Here is a 26810-nt window from a genome sequence, read left to right as displayed (position 1 = left end):
TTTTTTTTTCTTCTTTTGAAGAAAATCGGCGCGTTTTATTTGTACACCTTGTTGATATTCCATTTTTGCGTGTGAAAAACAGGGGAGCAGCGAAAGTCGCGCAAGTGTCCGGCCCACCTCCCCTTCTTTAAATTACAAACACATCAAGATTGTATTGCGTGCCGCAGCGCGCCCAGAAGAATAAAAAAAAAAAAAAAAAAAAATTGAAAGCTTGTTTTAATGGCTTTCCCGAGACCGCCTGCTTTCTGTTATACATGTACCTCCGTGTGGGAATGACATGCATAAGAGTGAGCAGCTCGACCGAGGCTTTATAATACGCTATATTTTGTGATGCTAAAAGTGAAGCGTAAAGATGTATTTGTCCTGTTAAAGGGGCGCTAGGCAGTGACACACAATTCGCAGTGTACAACGGCGTAACTCGTGGGGGGGACGTACACATCCGCCTCAAGGCTAGCCGCATAAGTGTAAACACAACTGGCACCCCCAGTTGCGAACCTTCGATTGTTACCCCTCCAGACGCACTCACATATTAGTTTTCCCCCCACACCGAGTTGTATCATTTGTTTTTCACCCCATTTTAAATTCATCGCAATGTGTCCCTAGCCCATTGGATGTCGTCCGCCGTTGCACATTTTTTTTGTCCGTGCCCAGGTTTGAAACGTTTTTGCGTCCCGCCCGCTCTATATTCGTGGTGCATACCCAGAGTGTGCACCTTTTTTCCCTCCCGCGCAACCCCCGATGGCCACCCCGGAGGAAGAGAGTGAGTTCCACCTCATATCGGTTAACAGCCGCGCATGTGAAGATATTCTGAACTCCGTGAAGAAGAGGAGCCGCTGCGAGGTGGTGCCCGTGCATGGCCGCGCGGCCCACGAGGGGCGCGAAGAGCAAACAGAGCAGTCGCATGACACAAGACAGCCACATCCAACACAAGCACGATGGCCCCCGCCCCCCCAGGAAATAAACAAAAAGGCAGTATCCTTCGAGAGCAGGGTGCTGCCGAAGAACAGCGTAGGGGAGGAGGCGGAGCAGGATGGTACCCCAGGGGAAGACGGAACATATGCGGTAAAAATCCCATCGTTAGAAAAAATAAAAAAAAATGACAGTCTATTTTTGAGAAAAAAAAAATCATGCATATATAACGAGACCAAGTACAATAAATTTGTGGAAGCATTCAAACAACAGGAATTAAAAAAAATAAAAAAATTTCATCATGTGTACAAATGGAAAGTAGCATTGGTAATTTTGCTCGTGTTAGCCATTTGCTTCACCATGATTGGCATTTTCATTTATTATGAGTCAAGTCACGTAATTGAAGTAAACATAGAGTATGACTCAGGGGACACGACAAAAACGTTTTCAGTAAAACACCCCATGAAGCAACCAGTGTATGTATATTATAAAATAAGTAATTTCTACAGCAACTTTAAAAATTTCCTTTCAGATGAATCGCAGGCATTGGTTAAGGATATCAGGTGTAAATATATAAAGACATTTGAGGACATATATAGATATAGGTGTGTTAATAATATTCAAACCCTTCCTGAAGTGAATAACGATTTTGGTGTTACAGGTTTGGGTACAAATTCAAAAACGTTAAGAAGCAACGAATCATGTGATGTGAATTCCCTGTCCCCAGAACAAAGACGGAGGAAAATTTTTCCATGTGGTTTAGTATCGGCTTCCATTTTTAATGACAAAATTAAACTTTCCCTGAACAGAAAAATTTTCATCATTGATAAATTTCCCATATTAAATTATTACGACTTTTTTTCGTATATAAAAAAGCATAAAAAATATGCCTCCGATTATAGGGTATGGATTAATACCTTTTCTCCTGATTACAAGAATTGGTTTCATCCTCCTATGACTTCTTCCTTTATTAAGCCTTATGGAGTAATATTTGAAGACTTACAGCCTGGGGACAGTTATAAAATTGAGTTCACACAAAATACGTGGCCTGCAAAACACTGGAAGGCAAAGAAATCATTTCAGTTGGTGTCTTTGCGAGCTGTGGGGAATAGCGCATACGAATTAGCCTACTCCTTTTTCCTCCTAGCAATAATTTACCTCATTGTCATAATCGTTATGCTACTTTTAGTCAAATCAGGATACTACAAATTGGGCAAAACATTTTCCTATTGTAAAATGTCCACTGTTAATAATGTCACTGAGCAAACTTTTTTTCGAAAAAAGTCCAGCCTGAAGAAAATGGCGGAAGCAGCAGCCAGGGCTGCTGCGGCAGAACCGACGCGCCCGGCGAAGGGGGGAGCAGGGGCCTCCCAGGTAGAACCCGATGGCAAACGCAAGAAGGGAAGTTCCTACGAGCGCGTCCCCAGGGCTGTTGGGAGCTGTCCACAGGTGTGTCTGTGCCCCCTGCACTAGGAGGCGGTGTGCACCATCACGTCACCACATCACGTCGCAATTTTACGCGCCCATTTGCTTTTCTTCCCCCTTTTTGTGTGGCCACCCCGCCCTTTTTTTATGTGCCCTTTAATCCATCTCAAGAAAGCGCCTCCCTGTCTGCATTTTTTTTTTTTTTTTTATTACTACACCATTGCTATTATTTTATTTTTCCACCTTTTTGCCTGACCATGCAGGCGATTTTTCCAATTTTGCCCCATTTGGGGGGAAGCCTACCCTGGCCCCCCCCTTCCCCCAGTTTGAAACTCCTCCCTTTGTGTGTGAGTACCTCTGGTGTGCGGTCTCCGATCGTGCCAGCCATTTTGAAGTTGAAAAAATGTGCCACGTGTAGCATGAGCGGTAGCGGCGGCAGCAGCGTTGATTACGTCGACTGTGGCAGGTGTGGTGATGGCCTTTTCCGACCTACACCTCCTCCCCATTTTGCCTCTTTTCACATAAAGGGGTCCAGCGGGGACTGCTCAGCAAAGGTGACAAAGGTTAACTCCTGTTCGTGCTTGTGGGGAACCTGCCCCGACGTACACTGAAAGAGGAGACTCCAAGCGGGGTGCATAAAATTGTAAGCGTACAGCGTGGGTAACTTTTTTGTTGAGTCACTTTTGCGAATGATGTTGGTGTGCCACGTCCCTTTTTTTTTTTTTTTTTTTTTTTTTTGTTCCCCTTCAAATTTGAAACAAATCGACTGAATAGTGGCAGAGCACTGAGAAAGGAGGCACCACTGGGGTAATTCAGCAAAAAAGTGGAGCCGCATAGAAAGCCCCACACCTCAGAAGGAGCATAAGCAGAGGAGGCAATGATAAAATAAAGCCCATCGAACGGTTATAAAAGGATTGACTAAATTAAGTCATACGTGTAGGAACTAGAATTCACATGGCCTCTTTTTTTTTTTTTTGTATTTTTTTTTTGTTATTCCCCGCTGGGCCTTTTTTCTACACCGACGTGACGACGCCTACATCCCCTCCGAAGTGACTGGACTGGAGTGGACTATTGCGCGGTTCGCATCAAAAGTGACAGACCATACTTATTCCTTCCTTTAGAAGGAACTCCATTATGACGAGAAAAGGCAAAGGTGCAAGGAAGATGGCTGTAAAACGCACGCCCCCCTCCCTCCCATTGTTACCACCATCTTCATCCCACCCCAACCATGTTGTACTTCCGAATTAGGCGTGGCCAAGAATACCTGCTATCGCTGAACCGACGGGTAGGAGGAAGAAACAGTGGGATGGGTACAATGGCCAGGTTATTTCTGTCCTCCGTGGGGGGGAGGACACCCCCATCAGCGGGAGGAGGTACGGAAGGGGTGGCAACACGGCAGAAGGTACCTGCACCTGAGGTACCAAATGTGGAGGGCCGAGGTAGAGATGCAGCGAAACAACACCCACGGGCAGACCGTCCAGCCAGTTTGCCATCCACCGAAGCAGATGACGATGCAGTGACGAAGGAAATTTATAAAAAAATATTGAGAGAGCATAAGCTTCTCCGTGGAAGAAGAACTAGCATTAACGACAATAAGAAAAAAAAAAGCAGTGACATGGTGAGGAGTGCAAGAAGTACTACCTCAGTTGATATGCACACGAGTCGTATACGCGAAATGGGCCAGGAGAAAGTTCTCTCGTTGGTAAAAAGTCAATCTCGAGGGGAAATTCAGATTGAGGCCAATAATGGACAAGTGGAAAAAAGAAAAGACCTCACAAATGGAGATCCCCCAGGAGGGAAGAAACCGGATGGATTGATACCCCGCAAAGCTAACCACATTGTTATGAAACCAAAAACAGACACCTCTGTCGAATGCACACAGGACAAAAATATAAACAATATGCTCAACATAAGTAAACACAACAAAATAAGTATCAGTGAAAAAAAAAAAAATGATCATTTTTTTAAAATTTTTTTTTCATCCAAAAAGGTGAAAATAATAAAGTCACAAAACCACCCCATTTTTATCCACCTGTACAAGCTAGCCACTGATGGGAAGTATCGAGAGAAGCAACAAAAAATATTACTGACCTGCAAGAAGATGATCCTGGAGAGAGAAAAAAACCACATTGCACGTATTTACACAAACAGCATCGACAATTTAAAGGACTTTCGTTGCTTCGATAATTTTATACTTTTGTCAAACAGACTGCTCAAACGAGTTGCTTTTCTTTATTCCTTTAAAAACGGCGTCCTGGCTGAAGTGGCGCACACGTTCCAGTACGACGATGTGGGTCTCCCGCGCTTGGCCCTTTGCTTCTACAACGTGAACTGCGGCGGGGGGGGAAGAAGTTACGAAAACGTTAAAGGAGAAGGGGTAGAAGGGGAATATGCAGGTGGCGGGGACCACCCCGATGTGGAGACCAACTTGTTTAATAGAAGAACCCCCACAGGGGTATCCACTGAACTTTTGTGCAACGGAGATATTGGGACGCTCATTAGGAGTTGCTTCCTGCTCAAGTGGCAGTGCGTGTTTAATGTGGAAGGACTGGGCCATATGCAGAGGGGGAAGACTAAGGCGAGCAAAGTGTCACCGTCATCATCAGCATCACCATCATTAGAGGCGGCCCGGGGGGGGAGTACGGGTTGGCCAAATGTAACGACTCCACGCAGTGCTACCCGGAAGAAGCCAAACATAAACGATATTTACAATATCGACTTTTTCCATCCCTTGACTCTGCGCGCCTCGGCGGGCCACCTGCTGGACATCCCCTACAAGAAGATAGCCTTCACCGAGCTGCTCAAATACGCCAGAGAAAACAAAATACTTTTACTCAAGTACAGGATGGGAGGGCGCGAAGGAATTGATCGTGACCGAGATCAGAGCTGTTACGACAACGGAGGTGAGCTGTATGTCCACTATGGAGGGGGGAGCCATTCCGAGCAGATGAAGCCCTTCTTAAATTTGCTCGCCAAAGCCAAGGGGGTGTTTCTCCTCCTGGACAACTGCAATAACATTGAGAAGGAGTACCCAGTGGTTGACCCCAATTATGTGCACACTGGGCCAAATATTCCCCACTCGAATGAAGACAGAACCTTCGAGCGAGTGTACTATGTGAACTTGGTAAACAATAAGGAGGAGCCCCTGGGCGTCGTCGCGGCGTACTCCATCCTTATGTACATCCTCAAGACAAACTTCTTCCGACACGTCCCGCAGTCGTGTTACGTGTGCGCGGAGTGAAACGGGATGTTTGTGGGGTTATACCGACATGGACAGTTGTTTTTTCATATTGGTTGTGTTTTCTCTGATTGGGCATGTGGCTGAAGAACATGCTTGCTTCTCCTGCACAGCTTTGTCGTTGCCGTATCTTTGCCGTAACTTTGCCGCAACTTTGCCTGGCGCTGTTTTTTTTTTTTTTTTTTTTTTTTTTTTTAAAATAAATACTTGTTGGTGAGTCGATAAGTTTGTCAACTATAATATGACACAAAAAAATTTTATCACGCAGGTGGCAAGGGGGGGGGAGTAGGGAGGGTCACGCACCACACGGGGTGATGAGAAAAAAAAGGTTAAACGTGAAAGGCGCACAATGGGGCGGAGTGGAAACATGCGGGCGAAGGGATAAAAATACGTTACAAAAAATACGAAAAAGGAAACGCAAAAAAGGGAATACGAAAAAGGAAACGCAAAAAAGGGAATACGAAAAAGGGAACACGAAAAAGGGAACGCAAAAAAGGAAGCACAAAAAATACGAAAAAATGGAAACAGGGAAAAATACTTTACAAAGGACACACAAATCTCGCGCAAAATAAAAAATAACACAAATGACAAATGACAGGTGACAAATGGCCAATAACAAATGGTAAGCAACAAATGTGTGAAACAAATGTGAGTATCAAATGCAGGTATTATATGGAGTGTAACATATTGTTAATAGCAAATGGCATATATCAGATGGCAAATGAGGGAGAGAGAGAGATAGAGCCCACAGGGACATCCCCCCGCTGGGAGCAGGAGGGCGTACACACACGCAATGGGCGAAATAAAAGGCATAAAAACAAGAGTACTTGAAAACACACTGAAAAGGAAAGTGCACAGGGGGGGAGAAAAAAAATACACATGCATAAAAGGGTACAGAAGCGTAAATAGGTATAGAAGCGTAAATAGGTATAGAAGCGTAAATAGGTATAGAAGCGTAAATGTGTAAACGTGTAAACGTGTAAACGCGTAAATGTATAAAAAGGTATAAATGTATAGAAGCCACCTCGCCACACTACTCCACACCATCGTCACTAAATAAACGCAGAAATATCCAGGAAATGCATATTCGAGGAACGGTCGTCGCTGGCAGTTAGAATGGAAAGGATGTTCTTCTGGTCATACAAGTGTAAAGACAAATGTACGTTGAATATGGTATCTGTGTGACTGTAGAACTGGTGAATGCACTGCCTAGAGCGAATGTCGTAAATATAAATATTCCCATTTAGACTTGAAAAAAGGAGCAAATTTGTGTTGATCCATTTGAGGAAATTTATTCCTTTTTCCATTTGGTTGTTTGTGTCCACTTTATTAAAATCGTAGTTCACAAGGAATTTGTTAATATATTTTTTGCAGTGGTAGTCGTACACAATGATACTGTTGTCGAGGGAGGAGGAAGCGAAGATGTTATTTCGCTTGTTGTTGAAGAGGCAGTAGTCTACTAGGTCGCTGTGTAGGTTATGGTAGGTGCTGATGACGCTGTTATTGCTGACGCTACAGATCTGTATCACGTTTCGGTGTGTGGCCACGTAAATTTCATTCGCGAGGTTATTGTCTATGCAGAGTACGTCGTTGCTGTTGTCCAGCTCCTCGCTCATGATCTGCTGCGCATGGTGCCACTCGCGTTGGTCATGGTTGTACTGATCGTGGTGATACTGCTGCCTCCCGCCGTCTACGCGGCCGCTCTCACCCTTAACCCTACCCTCATGCTTCTTACCCTCATTGCGCTTCTTCAAATTATACACATTATAATCGTACACATGCGTCTCACCACTGTGAAACCCAGCAATGAGATAAAAACTGTTTTCATAATTACAAATGTTAATGAAGGTAGGAATATCCACCGTGTAGGTAATGCTAAGGGGAGTATTCTGCCGTATATTCCATATATATATATTTGGCGAGTCCAGGTATATACTTAAGAGGATTTGTTCATTAAAAGGACAAAACATAAAATATTCAATATCCTTTTTATCATTCGTATCATTTATTGTTAGAATATTTACAAAATTCATGTCCTCGGTAATCCATTCCTTATCTTCTTCCTTTTTAAATTGACTCAAGTCAACATTCCAGTTATAAATGTGAAGCAAAGAATTGCTGTTGTTAATATTTTGTTTAAAATTTGTAATATTGTAATTTAAAATTTCTGACTTGTTCATATTATTATTGTTGTAAATGTAAATGTCCCCATTATATATACACAGGGCGATGTATTTGTAGCTCTTGGAGAATTTTATGTTCGTGACGGTGTCTGTGTACTTTTGGTGCTTCAGGTGCTGCAGGCTGATTTTGGCACTACCGCCGCTGCTCACGCTGCCATTCACGCCGCTAACAGTGCTAACCCCCGCGTGTGCGAAATTCCTCAAGTCGTCATCGAACTTGTTGTACAGGTAACAATTGTTGTTGATACTTCCAAAGTAGATCCACTTCTTAAAGGAGTTGACACAGTATATACTTTTGTTAGCGTAAAACCTCTTGTAGTAAGAAATATTTTGCTCCTTAAATTTTATTAATTCTGCATCTGCTGAGCCATTTGTTTTGTCGCTGCTGTTGTAGCTCGAGTTTTCTTCCTCTTCGTCGTCTTCTCCGTCCACATCAACTGCACTGATGTCGAGCAGGTCGACTTCATCATTCCTCAAATCTTCATATGCCAGATCCTCCTCGATCGCTTCGTTCATCATTGAGGGCTTTTTGTCCCAACTGATGCTGTTCTTTTTTTTTTTTTTTTTTTTTTTTTTTTTTTTTCCCTTGCACACTTGCGCTTTTATTTCATTTAAAAGGGTTTAATTCAGGAGTCACCTTTTCCGTTTGCATCGGAAGAGGGCTGCCTCCAGCGGGGGGGGGGTGGGCAAAAAAAAAAACAAGGAGCCTACTTATAACTTATCCACTTCAAAAGTGAGTCACCCCACACATACACACACAAAAAAAAAAAGAGTTATTAAAAAAAAAAGGAAAATGATAAATAGTATATAATTGGAAAATGATAAATAGTAATAAAATAGGAAAACGATAAATAGTAATAAAATAGCAAAATAATAAACCCAGCAAATAATGCAGCCGCAGAAAACAATTCAATGGTAAAACAGAATTCTTCACACTTGGCAACGAGTAGTAATATTTCACTTCTCAGATCGACCTCCTCCTGCTCCTCCTCTCTCTCCCAATGCTGCCCAGACGCTCGTTCGGAACGATCGACGTGCGCTTCATGCGGGTCTTCACGGGAGAGGGGGAGAAGAGCGAAGGCTTCGATGTGTGCGCGTATGCTCAGCGATAAAAAAAAAAAAATGAAAACAGAAAAAAAACCTTCCTGAAACCCTTCTGGGGAAAAATTACACGCAGGGGGCCTTTCTCACAGATTGGAAAATTTCCTCAACAACAAAATTTTCGACACAGGGGGGGCTCTGCAGCACGCTTCCGTCATCAACACTTAAATGACATGTAAAAACGGGAGAACCTTCCGCGGAGAATAAGCTTTCATTTCACTGGGTGCGGCATATCGTGGCGTATAAATTATCATCACACAAATGTATACATAGTGTACAAATGAGTGATCTATTGCGTAAGGCACTACGCAGCATTTTATTACCACTCTCTCTGTGTCGCAATCCCGTAAGTAATTAAAGTCGAATAGTAAACTTTGTATGCTCAGCAGTTGGCCTTTCACATAATGCATATACGCTTGCCATCGCTGTTGCGGTACACTCGTACACTTCAGAGAACAAGCGAATGTAACTGCATGGTATACTCATTCACACTGGGAAAAGAGGAAACGAAAAATGGCTCCTTCCGCGACTGTTGTAATATTCGCACGAATGGGAAACAGTGAGGGGGGAAAAAAAAAAATGGAAAAAATGGAAAAAATGGAAAAAAAGGAAAAGGTGGAAAAAGGGGGAAAATGGAAAGATGGAAAAGTGGAATAATGGAAATATGGAAAAATGGAAAAAATGGAAAAATGGCAAAAAAAATAATTAAACACAAGTGACAAAAAAAAAAAAAAAAAAGAATGGCCAAGCCAAAAAAAGGAGAGAGCTGATCCAAATAGAGGACCACAAAAGTGGATAAGTCACGAAATGGCTAAAAAAAAAAAATAGTGTTAAAAAAAAAGGGCCCAAAAAAAAAAAAAAAAAAAAAAAGGCTGTAAAAAGGGAGAATTATCCATTTGCAAAACCAAAAAAAAAAAAAAAAAATTTTTTATTTGCTCCCATATATATAAAAATAAACACAATTATACAGGGGAATGGTGGGGAAAAAAAAAAAAAAAAAAAAAAAAAAAAATTAAAAGGGGGAATGGGGGAAAAAAAAAAAAAAAAAAAAAAAAAACACATGCTAACCCTATTCCCCGGTGTACATTTTGCAATTTGCATTTTTTTAAAAAATAGAAAAATGGTCATTGTTGCAACATTTACATTTCGACGTAAATATAGGTCAATTTCCAAAGGTGCAGGAAAACAAATATATTTAGCTTCCAAATCGTGTAAATAGGATTTTAAAAAAATTAATGAATAAAAATAAACTACGCAAAAATAAGGGTATCCTTATATATATATACATACCTCGTCATGCAACATTTTTTTGCACTTCCTCCCTTCATGGTCCCTACTTAAAGCGCCATTACATGCGTTGCATCTCCTCTTCGCGAATTTAGTAACTCTTAATCAGTTGCTCGAGTTAGTAACTCTTGACCATCTGTTCGAACATATAAATGGGTGCGTGTTGCTGCACATCCGTCCCTTTCGCTTTCTTCGATTCGACGCTACATTCCTGATGTGGTGCGCCATTGGTGAAAAGAGCAAATAAAAAATAAAAATTAATTATGTGTGGAAGGAGATTTTTCTTAATATATATTTTCACCTCTTACAGAGGGGATCGAGATGTATATGTGTAACACGGGTGGCATATTTGTTTTTTTCCAGCCCGCCTCTTCGTAAAAAAGAAAGAAAAGGGGGGTGGAAACTGGAAACAGCGTCTGCCCGCGATCCACATATAAGCCCACGTTACTATAACGCCTCGCGGTGAAACCGCGCAACGACGTAAGTGCCCACATGTATACATATGCACAACAATGTGCGCGGGAAAGTTTCTCAGCACCCCGCCCCCCTCTGCTTGGTGGACGAAATTACCTCGCGCTCCTTGGCCAAGGATGTGCAAACCACCTCCTGCACCTGCAAAATGCACGAAAAGGAAGTAAGCATAGGTTGGGGACATGAATGGGATAAACATAGCATCATCAGGCAATTTTTTTTTTTTTTTTTTTAGATCTTTTTTTGTGCCATGGGGAACAGCCTTCTTTAAAGCATGTATAAAAGCTGCTCATGTGTGGATTTTCCATGTGGCCATTTTTCTCTCGCCCCTTCCCCCCTATTACCGCTTCACGCGTTAGAGGTTCCCGTACACACGCCCGCACGTCCTCGGTCAGCTGCGATAAGGGGAAAAAGGAAATGTGGGAAAAAAATGAAATACATTTTCCTGGTGAGGAAAAATGCGATAAATCGTGCGTGGGTTTCCGAGTAGGCGTCTCCACGGTTGGGTCGTCGCTGCAACCACTTCATCACCTGGTCGTATAGCCACCGCTGGAACTTCACCGGGAAGAGGTGGAAAATGCCAAACTCGTCCAATGGCAACACATATTTGATGTAGGTGCCCAGGTCAATTTTCCTCTTCTTGTGGTAATGCAAAATTAAATTTCGTATTTTTTTTCTTATCTTTGGCTTGCTATAGCCTGTCCTGTACATGTAAAATAGGATTAGCATCAGCTGTTCACCGGTGTAAAGAGTCGCATGTCTGTTCATGTGATTAAACAGCTCAATGTAATGCTGCTTTATTCGAACTCCATTGTTGCATATGGTTATGTACAGGTCGAGGTAATGTTTAGCCTTCATATGTGACAAATTGGAGAGTGCATTATTCACCATTTTGTTAAATAGAAGGTGGTGGTCCTGGTCTGCCTTTTCCGTGTCCCCATTTAGGTCCAAAAAATAATTACAATGTTTAAGGCACAACACCTGGAGGGGGGGTGGAAAGGTCTCATAGTTCTTCGCGACGTATTCTTTCAGACGATTTTTTATTTCCTTGCACATTTGTCTTCTAACAAAAACGTGACTAAGCAATGTGTACTTGAGCAGGGAGAAATCAAGAACGCAGTTTTGCATTATGTAGGACATTTGCATTTTAAAGTAAATGGGAGAATAAATATCGAAATAGCTAAAATAATGCAAAAGGGGGGGGATGTATTTTATGTCTTTTTCGTGCTTGGTGAAATTTTCATTAAAAAGGGAAAACAGGTAGGTGATGAACTTTTCATGATGAATGTTCAGAATTTTTTTTTTTTTTTTTTTTGGTGCATTTGAAAGAGGGTAATATAAAAGGTAGAAAATTTTCATCATTCTCATGTTATACTTTAGACTATTAAAGATGGTTTTCCAATTATTTTTTGTTTCATTGGGGATGTGCAGAAAGGAATGATCGTTCCGCAGATCCATATTATTTATCAGCTCCTCTGTTTGTTCCTCTGCACTTTGCGAATCATCATTTTCTGTTTTTCCCCCCCCTTGCATTTGCTTGACCTCGTCCGCCTTGCAGTTAATCAGCTTATCATCGTACAGGTACAATAAGACCTCGTTCATCGTGTTGACAAAATTGTCTATATGGAGTTGATTGTACTGACTTTTCCTGAAGAGGTTAATTTTGTTTATAATGCTACGGGGTTGTTGCTGACTGGGGAAGTTACCCTGCTGCACACCTCTTTCATCTGCTGAACTGGCCAGGGAGTGATAATTTTTCGCGAGCAAAAATAACCCAAACAGGAGGTCATCCCCATGTATGTACTTTTTTCCGTTGTTAAAAATGGCACAAATTTTAAGCAACAATGGGGGAAGGAAACACACGCCATTTTTTAAATAAATCAACAAAAGGGATATAAAATCCTTGATGCTCATCTCGAACAAACAATTCTGAATGTAATTTTCCACGTAGTAAATGTCCTTGTACGTAAATAAGCCATTTTTACCTTTGTAATAAAAAAAGAGGAGAAATAACTTGGGACACGAAAAACACACATTTTGTGTTTCGTCGCCTTCTGCAACAGCGGAGTTATCATCCTTCCCACTTGTTGCCTCCTTCCCATGAGTTACAAACTTCATGTTGTTGTATACAAATTTATCAATAAGTTCATTTTTATATCCAATTTTGCAAAAGACTCGTAAAATGTTCACCATGTTCGCTGCGTTCATATTTTCCTTGTTGTAAATCACCTGAACGGTTAATATATTTTTTAATTCCTCATCCATGTACTTGTGGTATGCGTACACTGCGGGCATCAGCATGCACAGGTCGTTGCCCGTTGCGTTGTGTAGGCATTTTTTTAAGTTGTCAAAAATTAACTTTATCAAATTTTCCACGAAGAGGTGGCTGCTCGCCTGGCGTGTAGCACAATCCCATCCATTTTCCTCGTCCCATTGTGTGTGCAACTGGTCAAGCGGTGATTTTTTTTTTTTTTTTTTTTCTTTTCCACCTGCACGGTGGTGTTGTCCATTTTGGCTAGCTGGTCAAGGGAGTTATCTCCACCCTGTTGAAGTGGCACTTCGGTTATTTGCCCTTCTTCCCTCGCCTCACTCCCCTGGTGGAGTTTCCTCAGAAGGGTTAACAATTTTACGTTGTCCAGCACAGATAAGTCAAACTTGTTCAACAACAACACGTTGCAGTGATAAAGTAGGAAGGGTCTCAAGGAGAAGGGGATCTCGAAGGCTGTCCCCAATATTAGCACTCTCTCCAAGGAAGCAATTAATTTTTTATTTGTTAACCCTTTATTTTGGTCGGTTTCCCTCCTGAGTGTGCGAATGAAGTTGAGGAGGATGTGCGTAATGTTGTCTCGTACGTCGGGAAAAAAAAGGAATACAAGTTCCTTCCTTGTTTGTTTTTTTTTCTTCAAAAGTAAGTGCGTGTAGAAGTTGTACAGTACGTAAATTGTGTCAACTGCGTGGAAGTTAAAATGGAAGTCCTCCATTAAATGTGCGCGCCTTAGTGAATACCTTCGTGCAATGTCGGCGGGGAAAGAATTAGCTGGTGTCTTCCCATCCGCACAAGTGTCTAGCATATCCTCAGTGTGAGTTGGAGCGTTGCCAGGTGCATGTCGCACGTAACTCACATAGTCATCCGACGTGCCTTCCTCCCATTTGCATTTCACTTCCGACACGTCACCCAGGGGGGATGAGGACAACAAACCCTCGTTAAGACAGTTCCGTGGGGAAGAATCATCCTGTGTGGACCCCCCTTTGCCTCGTATCATATCCCCAAGAGTAGCTATATGTTTTATGTAAATATAATTCATGCTGTACAGATAAATAATATCCTCGTCCACGTCATAAGTGTAAGTTTTTTTCAGTGGACAAAATTTTTTCCCGAAAAAAAAATGTGTGCATATGTTTATGCACGTGTTCATGCTGTCTATCTCTTTGTAGTACAGCTCATTGTCAGATTGAATCAAAGCATACATGTAACGTATGACCTCTTTAAAAAAGGAAAAGACATTTTTCCTCAAATGGTCACTCTTGTCCGCATGGTGCCATTCACTCAGATCGTAATTAAAGGCAATTCTTTTAACAATGTCCACAGAAAAAAAGTGAATGTTCTGACTTACGTGTTTGAGTAAGTTGCTAAATTCTTCTTTCATATTGAGAGTTTTTATAATATCTAAAAGGAGCATATAGCTGTTGATGCTCATGAATTTTTTTTTTTTTTCCCTTGCTTGTTTTTCTCCTCCCATTACAGGGCAATCCTCTAGGTAATCATTCACGTAGCGCAAAACGAAGTTCACATAGTACCTGATGCGGTCGTCACATGTGTCCATATTGCCCTTCACACATAGTGTGTGCAAATTTTGAATGACCTGATCAACGTGTTCGTTGTCACTTCCCCTCTCGTTGGAGAATCCATGTTGCTTGCCGCAACTAACACGGCATCCCTTCAAAAGGGAATTAATCTCGCGTATTTTGTCATTGACATAGATCTGGTTAAAAATTGAATTGATGGAGTTTCCTTTCCTTGTTAAGAAATCGTCATCCACAATGTGTTCATACACCAAAGTTTTCCTGCCGCTGAATTTGCGGCAGGCAACACCCCTCCCTTTTAGCTTCGGTGGGTAGGAAAAAACGGTTGGCCAATAGGTCAAATGTTTGCCTGGCACAAACGGCCCTTTAACCCAGCATCTCATTCGGGGAACTGTGGACGTTGTGGTTTGGGGGCGAATAGTTTAGCTTAAATGCGACAGCATGGCCCCTTACACCAGCTCACTAGCGGCAGAAGCTTACATAATTTTTTTTTATACGTTGCCATAAGCCACTCCACTTGAATGGCTCTTATCATATGTTAGAAGAAAAAAAAAAAAAAAAAAAAAAAAAAAAATTTTGGCTCCTATATATGAAGTTCTGTTTTGCCCTTATTCGTAAAAGGTATCATATGGTGCCCGATTTTTTTTTTTTTAAGAAAAATGTAACAAAGTGTTGCACAGATTGGACCACGAAAAAAAAAAATACACCGCACAAAAGGGGACCTACGCAGAGTCATTCACTCACAAGATGGGATATCTCTACACACGTATGATTAGCGGCTCTACGTGGTGCGTGGCGAGGTCGTGGCGTTGCGGCCACGGGGGGCTTCTACCACGCACAGGCATAGGATATACACAGGTCATCTACAAGGGTTATTATATGTATTACACACTTATGGGGCCTCTTTCGTCAGCGTGTATATTGTAGCAGCGCGCTTTTACTTCACATAATTAGGGTTCTGTTACACATCGCATGGGGGAACGAGTCAAATTGGGGGGTCTGTTTTAATTACCAACAAATTAGTACTTATACCAACTTGTCCTTGGGATTCCGGTTAAGGAGCTCATTTTTTTTGGGAACCTTGTCTGTGCACATTTCGTATTGGGCCCATGTATTCGCCTAATTATGGACGTTTTTTTTTTTTTTTTTTAAAATACTAAATTGTACAATCAAGCGTAAAAATAAACTTATGGCTACATTTGAGCGGACAGCAAAAAAAAAAAAAAAAAAAAAAAAAAAAAAAAAATACAGGCTTGGCTCGTCATATGCATGTAGAGCGCAGTGCTAGGAAAAAAAAAAAAAAAAAACGGGCGAACAACGTTGCTTTGGGACGAGTTTGTTTCACGTTTGTTCTTCTTCGAACAATTTGTTCGCGTCACCAGTTTATTCTGTTCCTGCTTTTGGTTGTCACTGCCTGACTTGTTCTGTGGACCATTTTTTTTTTTTTTTTTTTTGCCTCGCCATCAACGCTGCAGCCGCTCACAACAACGTGACACCAGCTGTTACAACACCAAAGAGATGTAACACCACCCACTAGCTGGGAAACCTCGAATGAGCAAGAAACAAAAAAGGGAACACACACATGAACATGACTGCGGCAGGGCCATCACCATGACTCGGATGTCGTCCAAGGAGAAGCAGTTTCGTCACCAGAGGGGATCCAAAAAGGGTCACCCAGGATGAATTGATCTCAATAGGGAGAAAAAAAAAAAAAAAAAAAGAGAAAGTAAAAAAAACAACAACAAAAACAAGAAGAAAACGCAAGCGCCGTATTATTCCCCCCACGGTTGTCCGAACAACCCAAGTGGAGATGGTTCTGCGCAACAACAGGGGAGAGGGTTGCGACCCAAGGAAGAGGAAGGCGCAGGGGGGTGCGGTCCGCATGGAATTGGCGAACCGCTCTTGCCATAATGGCTACGTGACGCATGACTACGCGACGGATGACTGCGCGAAGGAGGACTCCATGAAGGATGTCACTGGTGAGGGGCGCGCTCGTGCCATCACTGCAACCACGTGTGGGTTCCCGTGTTTGTGCCACGGTGAGGGTTCCTCTGAAGAAGGCCCACGACTGCTCCTCACGCTGCCAGAGAGCAGCGCGCGAACAGAAACGCGCAGGCACCCCTCCCCACACGCAATCACCCCCGTGCTACCCCCCTCCCCACAACTGCGTGCAGAGTACCAAGTAAAGGAGTTGACCAAGTTAATGGACAAGTACGACGTGCGAAAAAACTTCGCTTGTTTCGGAGGACCCTTTACCAGGTTTGCAAATGAAACTTACACATTTACACACAGATACTTCAAACCGCATTTAGGAATACATATGAACACATATTTATTTAATGACTTTATTTTCATTAAGAATTATATTAAGATTATAAAATTCTCCAGGTGGCACATTCTTGTGTATCTCTCGGACAATAAAATATATGTCTACAAGCACAGTCGGTCCTTGTGGCACTTGGACCATTTTAACGAGTGGAAGCATTTGCCCATTCCAACTTGTAACGAAATAAAGGATATTCAAATTGTGTCGTGTGATTACAAAGGAGATCTCTACTTTGACTTTCCTAAGGGAACAAATTATGCTCTCCAGGATGATTACCAGTTCTGTGGTTCTACACACCAACATGAGACCATCGATCCGATTCACTTCTTCGGAATTAGCTTAGTTGACAGCAGGGATAATTTATACTTAGGGTTGAACACAAATGTTAATGCTAGTAGGATCAACATTAAGCAAATGAAAATGATTATTCCTCGTTCGTTTGAAAAGCGCAAATTGAGAATGAGGACCATTTTGGTCAGTCTACCCGAGCTCAATGAATATGACCTACGCTCTTGCGCCGTATATTTGAAATACGCTTCCATATTCGAGCTCTCCTATACGCGTCGTGGTAATCACACTGGTGGGAGGAGAGTCAGTTGCCGCAAGCAGGGCATAAATAACGCGAGAGAATCTTCCAAGGGTCACCAATCAGATGAAGCAGCAGCTACATTGCATGTGGAAAATACAAAATACGAAATGGATACAAATGAGGGTTTTAATGTGGATTACAGAAAAGGGTTGAAAAGGAAGGGGAGAACTGCGCACAGGGGTAGGGTGGCCTCTCAAATGGTAAAAGTTTCAACAAAGGGGAAGAACAAAACAGGTGGTTCTACAAGTAAACCTGCCTTCCGTGGGGATAAACTCGGCGGAAGTACACACACCCAAGAGGAGACACGCGCCGCAGATTCACTCAATTGCGCTGTGGGTGAAATGCAAAGGGGGGAAGACCATCATGATCATATGACCAGAGAGCGCGCTAAGAAGAAAAGGCGAATTAACCATGCCCAAACGGGCGGCCACCCTGGTCAGGTACCTCACAGTAGCAGTTTGTCCAACGGGGGGAGGAGAGCGACAAAATGTGCAACAGCTAGAGGTGGCACGATTAACCCGTCTAACATGGATGACCCGCCTAACGTGAATGACGCGCCAAGCGCAGGCACTTCCTATCGAGCTACGCAAAAGAAGGATCATTTCATTTTCATAAAAACTTCAAACAATATGAAGTTTAAAAAGAGGCTGATACGGTCCAAACCAAAGGTGCTGTTAAGCGGAACATCCTGCGCACATGGCTGTGTGTTGTTTGAAAATAAAGAGATTTATTTTTGGGTTTGTGGACAGGGGGGATCACTTGTAGAAGATTCGGTGAATGCGGAGAAGGTGGTCGTGTCTAGCAAATTCTCCACACATAAGGGAAGACAAAACAAACGATTTACTTTTAAAAAATTGGAGTACCCCAAACTCAACATCGTCGATGTAGTCTACTGCAACAACACTTACATTATGCTGTCTGAGGATAACATCCTGTTCATTTTAAAGTCCCCATATTTGCATACCCTTCGAGCGGTGAATTTTTTCTTTTACCTGAACAACTACCTACCAAAGGGAGTAAATCCTAAACGCACAAGCGGGGTCCTCACTCTGCAAAAAATTAGAGACTCCACTTTGGTCAAAATGTACCTTACAGACTACATATTGGTGACGGTCCACAGCAGCAAGGACATTTGCTTTACCCCCATTTTGTTTCACAGTGTGTATAGCTACATGGACGCCCAGTATATTGACGTCCTTTCTACGAAGTACGAGCCGCAGGTACGTCTTTTCCGACTGTGGGGTAACTCTCCACTTGAGGGGAGGCGACTACTCAATTGGCAGAGCTGAGTGAGCGCTCAAGCGGGCGACCATACGTGTTCTGCTCACCATGACACGCGGCCTCCTTCCTCCTTCCATAGGTGACCAAACTGATAAAGGATCTGGGAAAGTTTTGCACACGGGGTCTGGAGAATCAATTTTCGCACGAAGAAAAAAGCATGTACCCAAATTTGATAAAGTACAAAATGATTCGCACCTGCGCCCAAAACAAAAACTGCTTCACCATTTACGTAAGCCCGAACTCGCTGATCGTGTGCATTTACAACTTATTTGAGTATTACCAAGTGCTGGACACGTCCATATCGAATTTTTTGAGTAAGTATTACATTATGTAGCGCGACGTCGACGTTGTGTGCATCCTCTCCCTGTCTCAGTTGATCTCTGTCGCCTTTGTCGTCTGTTTGTTTGTTTTTCCTCCTGGACCATCTTTTATTTGTTGTCCTCTTTCCCTGTGCTTTAATATGCTTTACTGCGGTTTGCAGCGCTTTATTGTGCCCTGCCAAGTTATACATGTAAACAAACCTATCTTTTCTGCAACACGATTTGTTTTACCCCCTTTTTAAACGCACGCATTTGTGGAGATAGCCGTTGCTCGGCTGTCACACAGTCGAATGTTTTCTTAAATTCGTCCCTCCCTTGATCTCGCGTGTGGGCGATGCGCACGATGTATACGCCGACGGCACACGTTACACGCTACACGGACAGAAAAGAAAACAAGAAAGCACAACAGTTTTTAAGGGTTTGGAAGATGCATATTTTAAAATTTTCCACCCAAGTCCACTTTTGTGTTCTTCCGCGCCGCCAGCATTTATTTGGTGGTAATCGCGATGGTAATAGTACAAAAAAGGGACATTTTTTGCCTGAACAGAAATTGCGCTAAAATGGCTAGTTTTTTTTTTTTTTTTTTTTTTTTTTTTTTTTTTTGTTGGTGGGGGCAATACAAATAACAGGGCGTGTAAAGAACAAAAGAGCTATTTTTCCCGTTGTCCAATTTTTTTTTTGCTTTTTTTTTCTGAACAGGTCATGCGAAAAATTCACAAATGTATGAACCAACAGTGGTGCTTTTTTTTTTTTTTTTTGTTTATAAATTTTTCGCTAATAGAGAAAATGTGTTGTCGAGATTTGGCGGTAACCAGGTCCAAAACGGCACACGCAAAGGAAAAAACAAAAATGTACAACTGTACAAATGTGTAAATAAGTTAAACAGGTAAATAGGTGAATGTGTAAATGTATAAATCTGCATAGACATGTTACACACACATCTCGCGTTTTTTTTTTTTTTTTTTTTTACGGCTTTGCCTGGGGCGGACAAATTATAGCACTTCGATCTAACGCAAAGTTGAACAGCCAAACTACGTATACATTTTAAATTCCCCTGTTGTGCGTCAAAACTGTGCCTTTTTTTTTTTGTGAAATTTGTAATTTGAAAATAGGAAAGCTTGCCCCCTTGGTGACGTACCTGTTAAGCCCGTTTATTGTTCCTCCCAGGGCTCTTAACGAAAGCAACTGCGAGGAGTGAATTGACACAAACGAGAGTTGGTCACGCGAGTTTTTCCCATTTTGTCCAAATAGACGAAACACAGACCGAGTGCGGCCAACTTATCCCAAATCGGATTGCCACCATAAGTGTCTACATGGGTATCTGCATTGGGTCCATTTTGTCCTGTTAAAAGATAAGTGGACGCATGAGCGGACCTTTCGTCTTTAAAGGCGATACAAGATGCAAAACATGTAGAAGAAAAAAAATGCCCACTTCGTGTCACTCTTTGCAGTTAAATGTGGATAGCTCTTTTTTCACAGATTGACGCTGTTATTTTATTTGTTTATGTTACCGATTTGTTCCTTTCAACCTTGTGTGTTAAAGTATAGTGTAACCCCGGTTTGCTCAGCAACGCCACTTTTTTTTTTTTTTTGCTTCCCAATTTTTCTACCACACATTTTATGAATAGCTGTGTAACCATGTGTGACAGCATTTGCAAAAATGAAAAGAAGTTTGTGTTGGGGCCTGCCCCCTCGCCTTGCACCACGATGGAGGACTACGCCGTTTTTGAAGTAGGACTTCTTCGCGAGAGGAGAGGCCTCAACGCACGCCTCTTGTGCGTGTTACCACCTCCCATGCAGCAGTGTTAATTTGCATCCCTAATTTGTATTCCCCTTTTCCACCCCAGCCCGCAGCAAACCCCGTTATAAAAAACATAGTCCAGGAAACGACAATCCATGTGCCAAAAATAGAGTACAAGGAAAAAATCGTCCACGTGCCAAAAGTTGAATACAGGACGTACCCCGTCCTGAAGGATGTGGAAGCGCCCATATACCGAGAAAGGTACAGGTACAAAAATGTCCAGGTCCCGCAAAAGAAGTTCAGGGTCAAGCCCGTGTACAAAGTGGTAGACGTACCTCAGTACAAATATGTTAATAAATATGTGAAGAGAAAGTATAAACGATTTCAATACGTACCAAAGGAAGTCCCTGTCCCTTTTAGACCCAGGAGAGAAATTTATACAGAAATTCCGATCCGTAGGTATATCCCCCAATATATGGAGGAAAATGGTCGCATAGAACCAGACATGAATAATAGCGCTTATAACCTTCAGGGAGAATTACCCCTCTTCGAAGGGTACAATGATAATTTTTTAAATTTGTTGAATCCTTTTAGTAGTTATACGAACAAGAAACAGGATAACTGCTTTTTGAGCTGCCTTTGTAATGGAAAGAATGAGGAGTCATTAATGTATGAAATGGATCCTCTTCTCTTTTCTAATGCAGTTTATGCACAAGGGAGGGACAAGGTGTACGAGGTGAGCAGCGGATATGAATTTTCCCCCGAGCAGTACAACACATTTGCGTATAATAATTACCCACTTGTTATACATAAACGGGGAAATAATTTGTATGACCGAATGATAGAGACCACCTCCAACTTGCTAGCGGCAGCTGGGGTGGCTCTCGTGCTGGCTGGCAAACTGGGTCTGCAGGGAATATCTCTCCTCGTCGGCGGTGCTGACAGGGAAAAAGGGGGCCACACTGATGTTGCTGGTGTTGGTGCGGGTGCCGTTGTTGGCGGCCCTGGCGCCGAGCCGTATGTGCTTGATGCAGGTCGACGTGACACGCTCAAAGACACGCAGGTTGATGAAAAGCAAATAGAAGATCATAGTGGGAGAAACACCATAAAAAGGGCAACCAGATAGGGGTCGAGTTTTTGCACTTTTTAACAAGGTGGAGCAAAAGGAGAAGAACCCCTAGCAATAATTAAAAGTTGACCCCATGTTGCATGGCCCAAATGGAGATTTCTGGTAATTAGGCGTGTGTAGATGAACTCCTCCCAGTTTTAGCCACGACGCACATTTGCACATCACAGAGTGGAAGTTAATTTGTACCACTTACACAAGTGGGACGCAAACGGTTAACAGGCGAGTTACACCAGAAAAAAAAAAAAAAAATTCTTAAATATTATTCGATTTATAATATTTAATACATTTTACATGGTCTCTTTAATATTTTACGTTACATTATACATGTCCTTTTTTTTTTTTTTTTTTATTGCTCCACGGGGCGTTTTTTTGTTTCCCCTTTTTATTGTACGAACTTAATTAAACCTAGGAGGGGATCTTCCACCCCACCGTTGCTCACTCACCCGTCCTTATATTTTCCTGTGTGTGTTAGCGACGCGGTGTTATACATTATGACTGGACCAAACGTTTTTTCCTTTTTTTTTAAAAAATACCACGGCGTTTTTTTTTTTACACCTTGTTATATTATGCCTTTACATTTGTTCCTCCTGTTTGTGAGGTACATCAACCTGGCGCGTCCACTGCTCAGGAAAAAAAAAAACGTATCTCCCCAATTCAATATATCGTGCGGTATAAAAAAGAAGAAAAAAAGGCTAACTGGTTGCCCCTTCAGTTTGTTATGCATCCCTGGGACGGTCAACTTACGCAACTCCTCACACCATTTTCGAATTTTTTTTCCTTCATCGGTGAAAAGTTTCACTGCGCCAAACACATGTGTTCATCTTAGCATGTGCATTATATGCACGTGAATTTTTTTTTAATACCCCCCCCAAGTTGGTACTTTTCCATTTCGCAAAATTATCACATACATGTACATACAGGTGCGTGTTACCATATGCATACTTTTTTTCCCCCCCCGACGAATGAGGCTACGGCTACTCAGTTTCCCCGCGCGTAAATATGTGAGCAGCACATGATGTAATAATATATGTGACTTTTTTTTTTTCCCCTCATTTACACTGATTTGCTTATACCCCTTCGCGCTGTTAAACGCATGTGGCCCGCGCCCCCCTTTGGAAGTTTTTTTTGAAGATCGAAAACACAGAGCTGAAGAATCGCCGCAGTAATAGTGGTACGAACGTCCGTACAGCTCATAGTCTGTGTGAAACCTACAAATACACCCACGTGTACCATCTGCTCTGCATTCGCGCAAACATGTTTGGAAGGGGCCTTGGGCGAGAAATACTTAAGCGGGTCACTGGACACCCGTGTATGATCCCCCAAATGGGCCATGTGAGAAACGAAGTGAAGAACGCGAGCATGATCACAAAAAGAGGAGTATCCTTTTCACGAATACATTTAACTCACTACCTGGAGGATTATTATACTTCAGCGGAAATTGCAACGAACATGGTGTCACCCATGTCTGAGTACGTTTGGTGGAGCTGGCTTTTCCTACAGGTGAAGAGGAACATCGGCTGATTATAGTGTGTACCGACTGGAAAAAAAAAAAAAAAGCGCCTTTGTGTATAACACATATGGGCAGCCGCATCATTTTGTTACGTTACAAAATTTACAATTTTATTAATACCTTTTTTTTTTTTTTTTTTTTCCCCCTTTTGCAAAAATGAACAGGCCGCCATAGTCTTTGGAACCTTGTTCCATTCCAATTATTACTTCACGGGCAAGGCTCTGCCCAAAGTACAAGGAAACTCTCAGTTGTGTGAAGATTCATGGTGATGTCTTTTCTCCATGTAAGGAGGCATTGCTAGAGGACGCCCTCCACCAACACCCCATGGAGAGAATACCTCATTTAAAAACTGTTTCCATTTTTTTTTTTTTTTTATTTTGCTCCATTGTGTAGTATGTCCTGTGCGTATCTCCTTCCCGCGTCCCGCTTTATTTTTCATGTAATTTATTATTTTTTTTTTTTTTTTCACAACGGTGAGGAATATAACACATTTTTTTTTTTGAGGATAATTAACGCTCAGGAGGAGGTTCGCCTTGATAGGCACCACAGTACGGACACTTGGGTGTGGGTCCACGGGGCTTGAAATATGCAACTTGCCCATCGAGACATGTTCTTTTTCGTTAAGACTTTATTAAAATGGTACACATAAAAGGGTGTGTGCGTGTGTGTGTACATATGTTACGTGTGTAGGTGGTGGTGGGAGGAAGAGGAGGGTATATACGTGAGCTCCCATTCCTACACGCGAAACGCCTGTTCACTTCACATTTCAGTGGGCACTCAATTCGGCTTGTCCATTTTAACGCCGTCTCCCCCCGCAACACATCCCAATAGCGCAAAAGGGTACATTTTCGGAAAGGGAAAAAAAATTTTAATTCAAATGGGAGAGATTCCCCAAAGCAGTTTTGCAAAAGCAGATGAAGCGATATCAGCAAATGGGGTGAAACACGAAGAGGAAAAAAATGTCCCAACGTGGTTAACAAAAAAAAAAAAAAAACAGAAAAGAAAAAAAAAAGGGGAAAGCTCATTCGTGAGACTTCACAGAGGGGCATATATACCTTGTGCGGAAAAAAAAAATAAATAAAAAAAAAAAACGAATTGTCTTGGCACCCCAATCAAAGAGGTATTGCAAATCACTGGCAAAGTTCACTTCACCCGACGTACTTCTTTACATCTGCATGAGCAAACATCATTTGTGTGGATTGATCTGCAGAGAAGGGGGAATAAATACGTCAACCGAGGGCCCAGAACTCATCCTCGTACATGGACTTGCTGCTTTCTTTAGCCTTCATGTCTTCGTTAAACATGACTTCAAAATTTTCATTCTTTGCCTGTTCATTCAGTTGTTGGTACTTGCCGTTATACAAAGCATAGCTAGCGGCACTTCCAGTTACGAGAAAGAGAAGACCCATTCCACTGGCGATGTATGTTTGATTAAACTTTGGTGCACCTCCATTTCCCGCTCCGGTATTGTGTTTTTTTTGTCTCCCTTCACTGTTGCTGTGTTCATACTGATTTTGTTCCTGTTCGTTGAAGCTGTTATAATTTGTATTTCCCTCTGTATTATTTGCATTTTGGCCTTCTCCAGAGGTGCTTGAAAAATCCTCAAACTTATGTTCACGGAAATTCCTTGCTCTTTTGGGCATACTGAATGGGGCTGCGTCCGCTTCTTCATGTGCGAGGTTGTGACTGCTCAAATGTGTTTCATCCGTTTGTGCTTCATCAATGTTATTATGTGGTTCATGCACAGCATCTTGGTTGAGGTGATTTTCATGTATTTCGTTGTTCGCATCACTTGCGAAGGGTGACTCTTCAGAGGAGGTCGTGTCTGTCAACATATCGTTGTGCTGCTGCACAGTCGCATCCGCCTCGTCAATGTGCGCGAAACTTTCGCTCATGCCGTCCTGTTTTCCTTCCATATGAGAATTTCGTTGGAGGAAACTCGGTTGGCTGCTATCCCCCGTGACGGGTAAATTGCTTTCTTCCTCCAAGGTCTCTTCGAAGTTGTCATCATGCTCATCGTCATCATGATCATGATCGTAATTGTTAAAATAAATGGTGGTATTATTTCCGGTGTTTTGTTCGTTTGACTTGTTTGGATCACAATCCTGATCTTCCCGAATGAAGGGACAGTTAACTACTATTCTGTGTCTCTTTCCATTTTTACAAGCAGACCAATCTCCCCAAACGTCACACACTTGGCAGGTTACCTCATCTGTTACGGATTCGTCCGTTAAACATATCCTGGTGCTAATTCCGTTCTTGCACGCAGACCACGAATCCCATTGTTCACACTTCTTCTCGTCATGTGACTCGCACCTTATTTGTACCAACGAAAAAAAGAAAACATTTAACAATAATGACTTGAAGCTAGCCATTTTTACTTTATTCCATTATTTGGAAAAAAAAAAAAAAAAAAAAAATTGGCTGTTTTTTAGTTGCGATTTGCCTGTCCTGTTCAGGCAATCTCGACAGCTAGCTTAAAAGCACACGCAGGAAGGGTGAAACTAACGCACACACAAAATTGTGTAAAAAGCGGGAACATAATATGCTGAATTGTGTAAAAAGGGCAACACCCGCACAGGAATGTTAAAAGTACATGTGCAAATGTGTACGTACTTTATAAACACATCTATGGTATGCGGTGCTTACGCGGGCGAAGGCAGACAAATGCGACTATACGCCGTTCGATTTGCGCAAAACCGGAGATATGAAAACAAGGCGAGAATGTGCCAACTAACGAAATTGCTATAAAAAAATTAAAAGAGAACAAAAAAAAAAAAGCGGAGAAAAATCATATTTTTCTATTCCAATGATGCTGCTCTAATGAATTTCACCAGCAACAACAATTTGCTACTCACAATTCGGGTGAACAGTGCAAAAGTTTGAGCAGCGATGAGGATGCAAAAAAAAAAAAAAAAAAAAAAAAAAAAAAAAAAAAAACGCGGTTAACACGAATCTAGCATGCAGACGGATAGTCGTTCTACACGCACAGCCATTTTTTTGCAAATTTGCATTGTCATATGCAACGCAGCTGTGTTCGTCTTTCTCATCAATGAATGGAAATGTAAAAAAAAAAGCTAAAAAAACTTCGGCGGGAGAAAACAATGTACTGGTAAAATGTGTGTGCACGAAGCTTTACAGGGGTTTAAAAAAAAAAAAGCAAAAAAAAGGATGGTATGATATTTTCCAAGTCATAAAAAAGACTAGTAAATGTTTTCACTCCAAATAGTGTGTGGGTATAATGATCAAGTGAATGTGATGGGGGGACACAGCGCGAAGGCACTAGATGATGCTCACTAGTGTGCCTCGTCCGCTTTTACGCGTTTGTGTTTCTATTATTCCCCTTTTTTACTCAATGAGGCGTTCACGCACGCGTAAGGGAAAGTATGCCCGCGGTCATCACAGGGGGGAGGGTGTGCATTCGCGTAAACGTGTGCAGAGCTGTAATGGAAATCTCAACGCGCGAAGTGGAAAAAAAAAAAAAAAAAAAAAAAAA

General features: G+C 42.1%; 8 protein-coding genes across 8 annotated transcripts; 5 read left to right on the top strand and 3 right to left on the bottom strand.

The window, feature by feature from the left end:
• Positions 1-738: 738 nt before the first annotated feature.
• On the top strand, positions 739-2382 carry AK88_03671 (uncharacterized protein; the record flags this gene model as incomplete). Its single annotated transcript, XM_012481281.1, has 2 exons — positions 739-840; positions 955-2382. 2 exons carry the CDS (start codon positions 739-741, stop codon positions 2380-2382), a joined length of 1530 nt encoding a protein of 509 aa, XP_012336704.1.
• A 1180-nt stretch (positions 2383-3562) lies between these two features.
• AK88_03670 (uncharacterized protein) lies at positions 3563-5575 on the top strand (the record flags this gene model as incomplete). Its single annotated transcript, XM_012481280.1, has 1 exon — positions 3563-5575. One exon carries the CDS (start codon positions 3563-3565, stop codon positions 5573-5575), a length of 2013 nt encoding a protein of 670 aa, XP_012336703.1.
• A 1049-nt stretch (positions 5576-6624) lies between these two features.
• Positions 6625-8274, bottom strand: AK88_03669 (uncharacterized protein; the record flags this gene model as incomplete). The annotated part of the gene is made up of 1 exon (XM_012481279.1): positions 6625-8274. One exon carries the CDS (start codon positions 8272-8274, stop codon positions 6625-6627), a length of 1650 nt encoding a protein of 549 aa, XP_012336702.1.
• Positions 8275-10261: 1987 nt separating this feature from the next.
• Positions 10262-14801, bottom strand: AK88_03668 (uncharacterized protein; the record flags this gene model as incomplete). The annotated part of the gene is made up of 5 exons (XM_012481278.1): positions 10262-10354; positions 10714-10755; positions 10959-11009; positions 11146-13008; positions 13104-14801. 5 exons carry the CDS (start codon positions 14799-14801, stop codon positions 10262-10264), a joined length of 3747 nt encoding a protein of 1248 aa, XP_012336701.1.
• A 1427-nt stretch (positions 14802-16228) lies between these two features.
• Positions 16229-18948, top strand: AK88_03667 (uncharacterized protein; the record flags this gene model as incomplete). The annotated part of the gene is made up of 2 exons (XM_012481277.1): positions 16229-18553; positions 18694-18948. The coding sequence occupies 2 exons, from the start codon at positions 16229-16231 to the stop codon at positions 18946-18948; spliced, it is 2580 nt and encodes an 859-aa protein (XP_012336700.1).
• A 1606-nt stretch (positions 18949-20554) lies between these two features.
• AK88_03666 (uncharacterized protein) lies at positions 20555-21801 on the top strand (the record flags this gene model as incomplete). Its single annotated transcript, XM_012481276.1, has 2 exons — positions 20555-20665; positions 20782-21801. The coding sequence occupies 2 exons, from the start codon at positions 20555-20557 to the stop codon at positions 21799-21801; spliced, it is 1131 nt and encodes a 376-aa protein (XP_012336699.1).
• Positions 21802-23058: 1257 nt separating this feature from the next.
• Positions 23059-23583, top strand: AK88_03665 (uncharacterized protein; the record flags this gene model as incomplete). The annotated part of the gene is made up of 2 exons (XM_012481275.1): positions 23059-23304; positions 23479-23583. 2 exons carry the CDS (start codon positions 23059-23061, stop codon positions 23581-23583), a joined length of 351 nt encoding a protein of 116 aa, XP_012336698.1.
• A 960-nt stretch (positions 23584-24543) lies between these two features.
• AK88_03664 (uncharacterized protein) lies at positions 24544-25689 on the bottom strand (the record flags this gene model as incomplete). The annotated part of the gene is made up of 1 exon (XM_012481274.1): positions 24544-25689. The coding sequence occupies one exon, from the start codon at positions 25687-25689 to the stop codon at positions 24544-24546; it is 1146 nt and encodes a 381-aa protein (XP_012336697.1).
• Between the last annotated feature and the right edge of the window lie 1121 nt (positions 25690-26810).

Source organism: Plasmodium fragile (assembly GCF_000956335.1).
Source record: "Plasmodium fragile strain nilgiri unplaced genomic scaffold supercont1.44, whole genome shotgun sequence".
Taxonomy (NCBI): domain Eukaryota; phylum Apicomplexa; class Aconoidasida; order Haemosporida; family Plasmodiidae; genus Plasmodium; species Plasmodium fragile.
The sequence above is the reverse complement of the archived record's forward strand: the minus strand, read 5'-3'. Positions and strand labels throughout refer to the sequence as shown.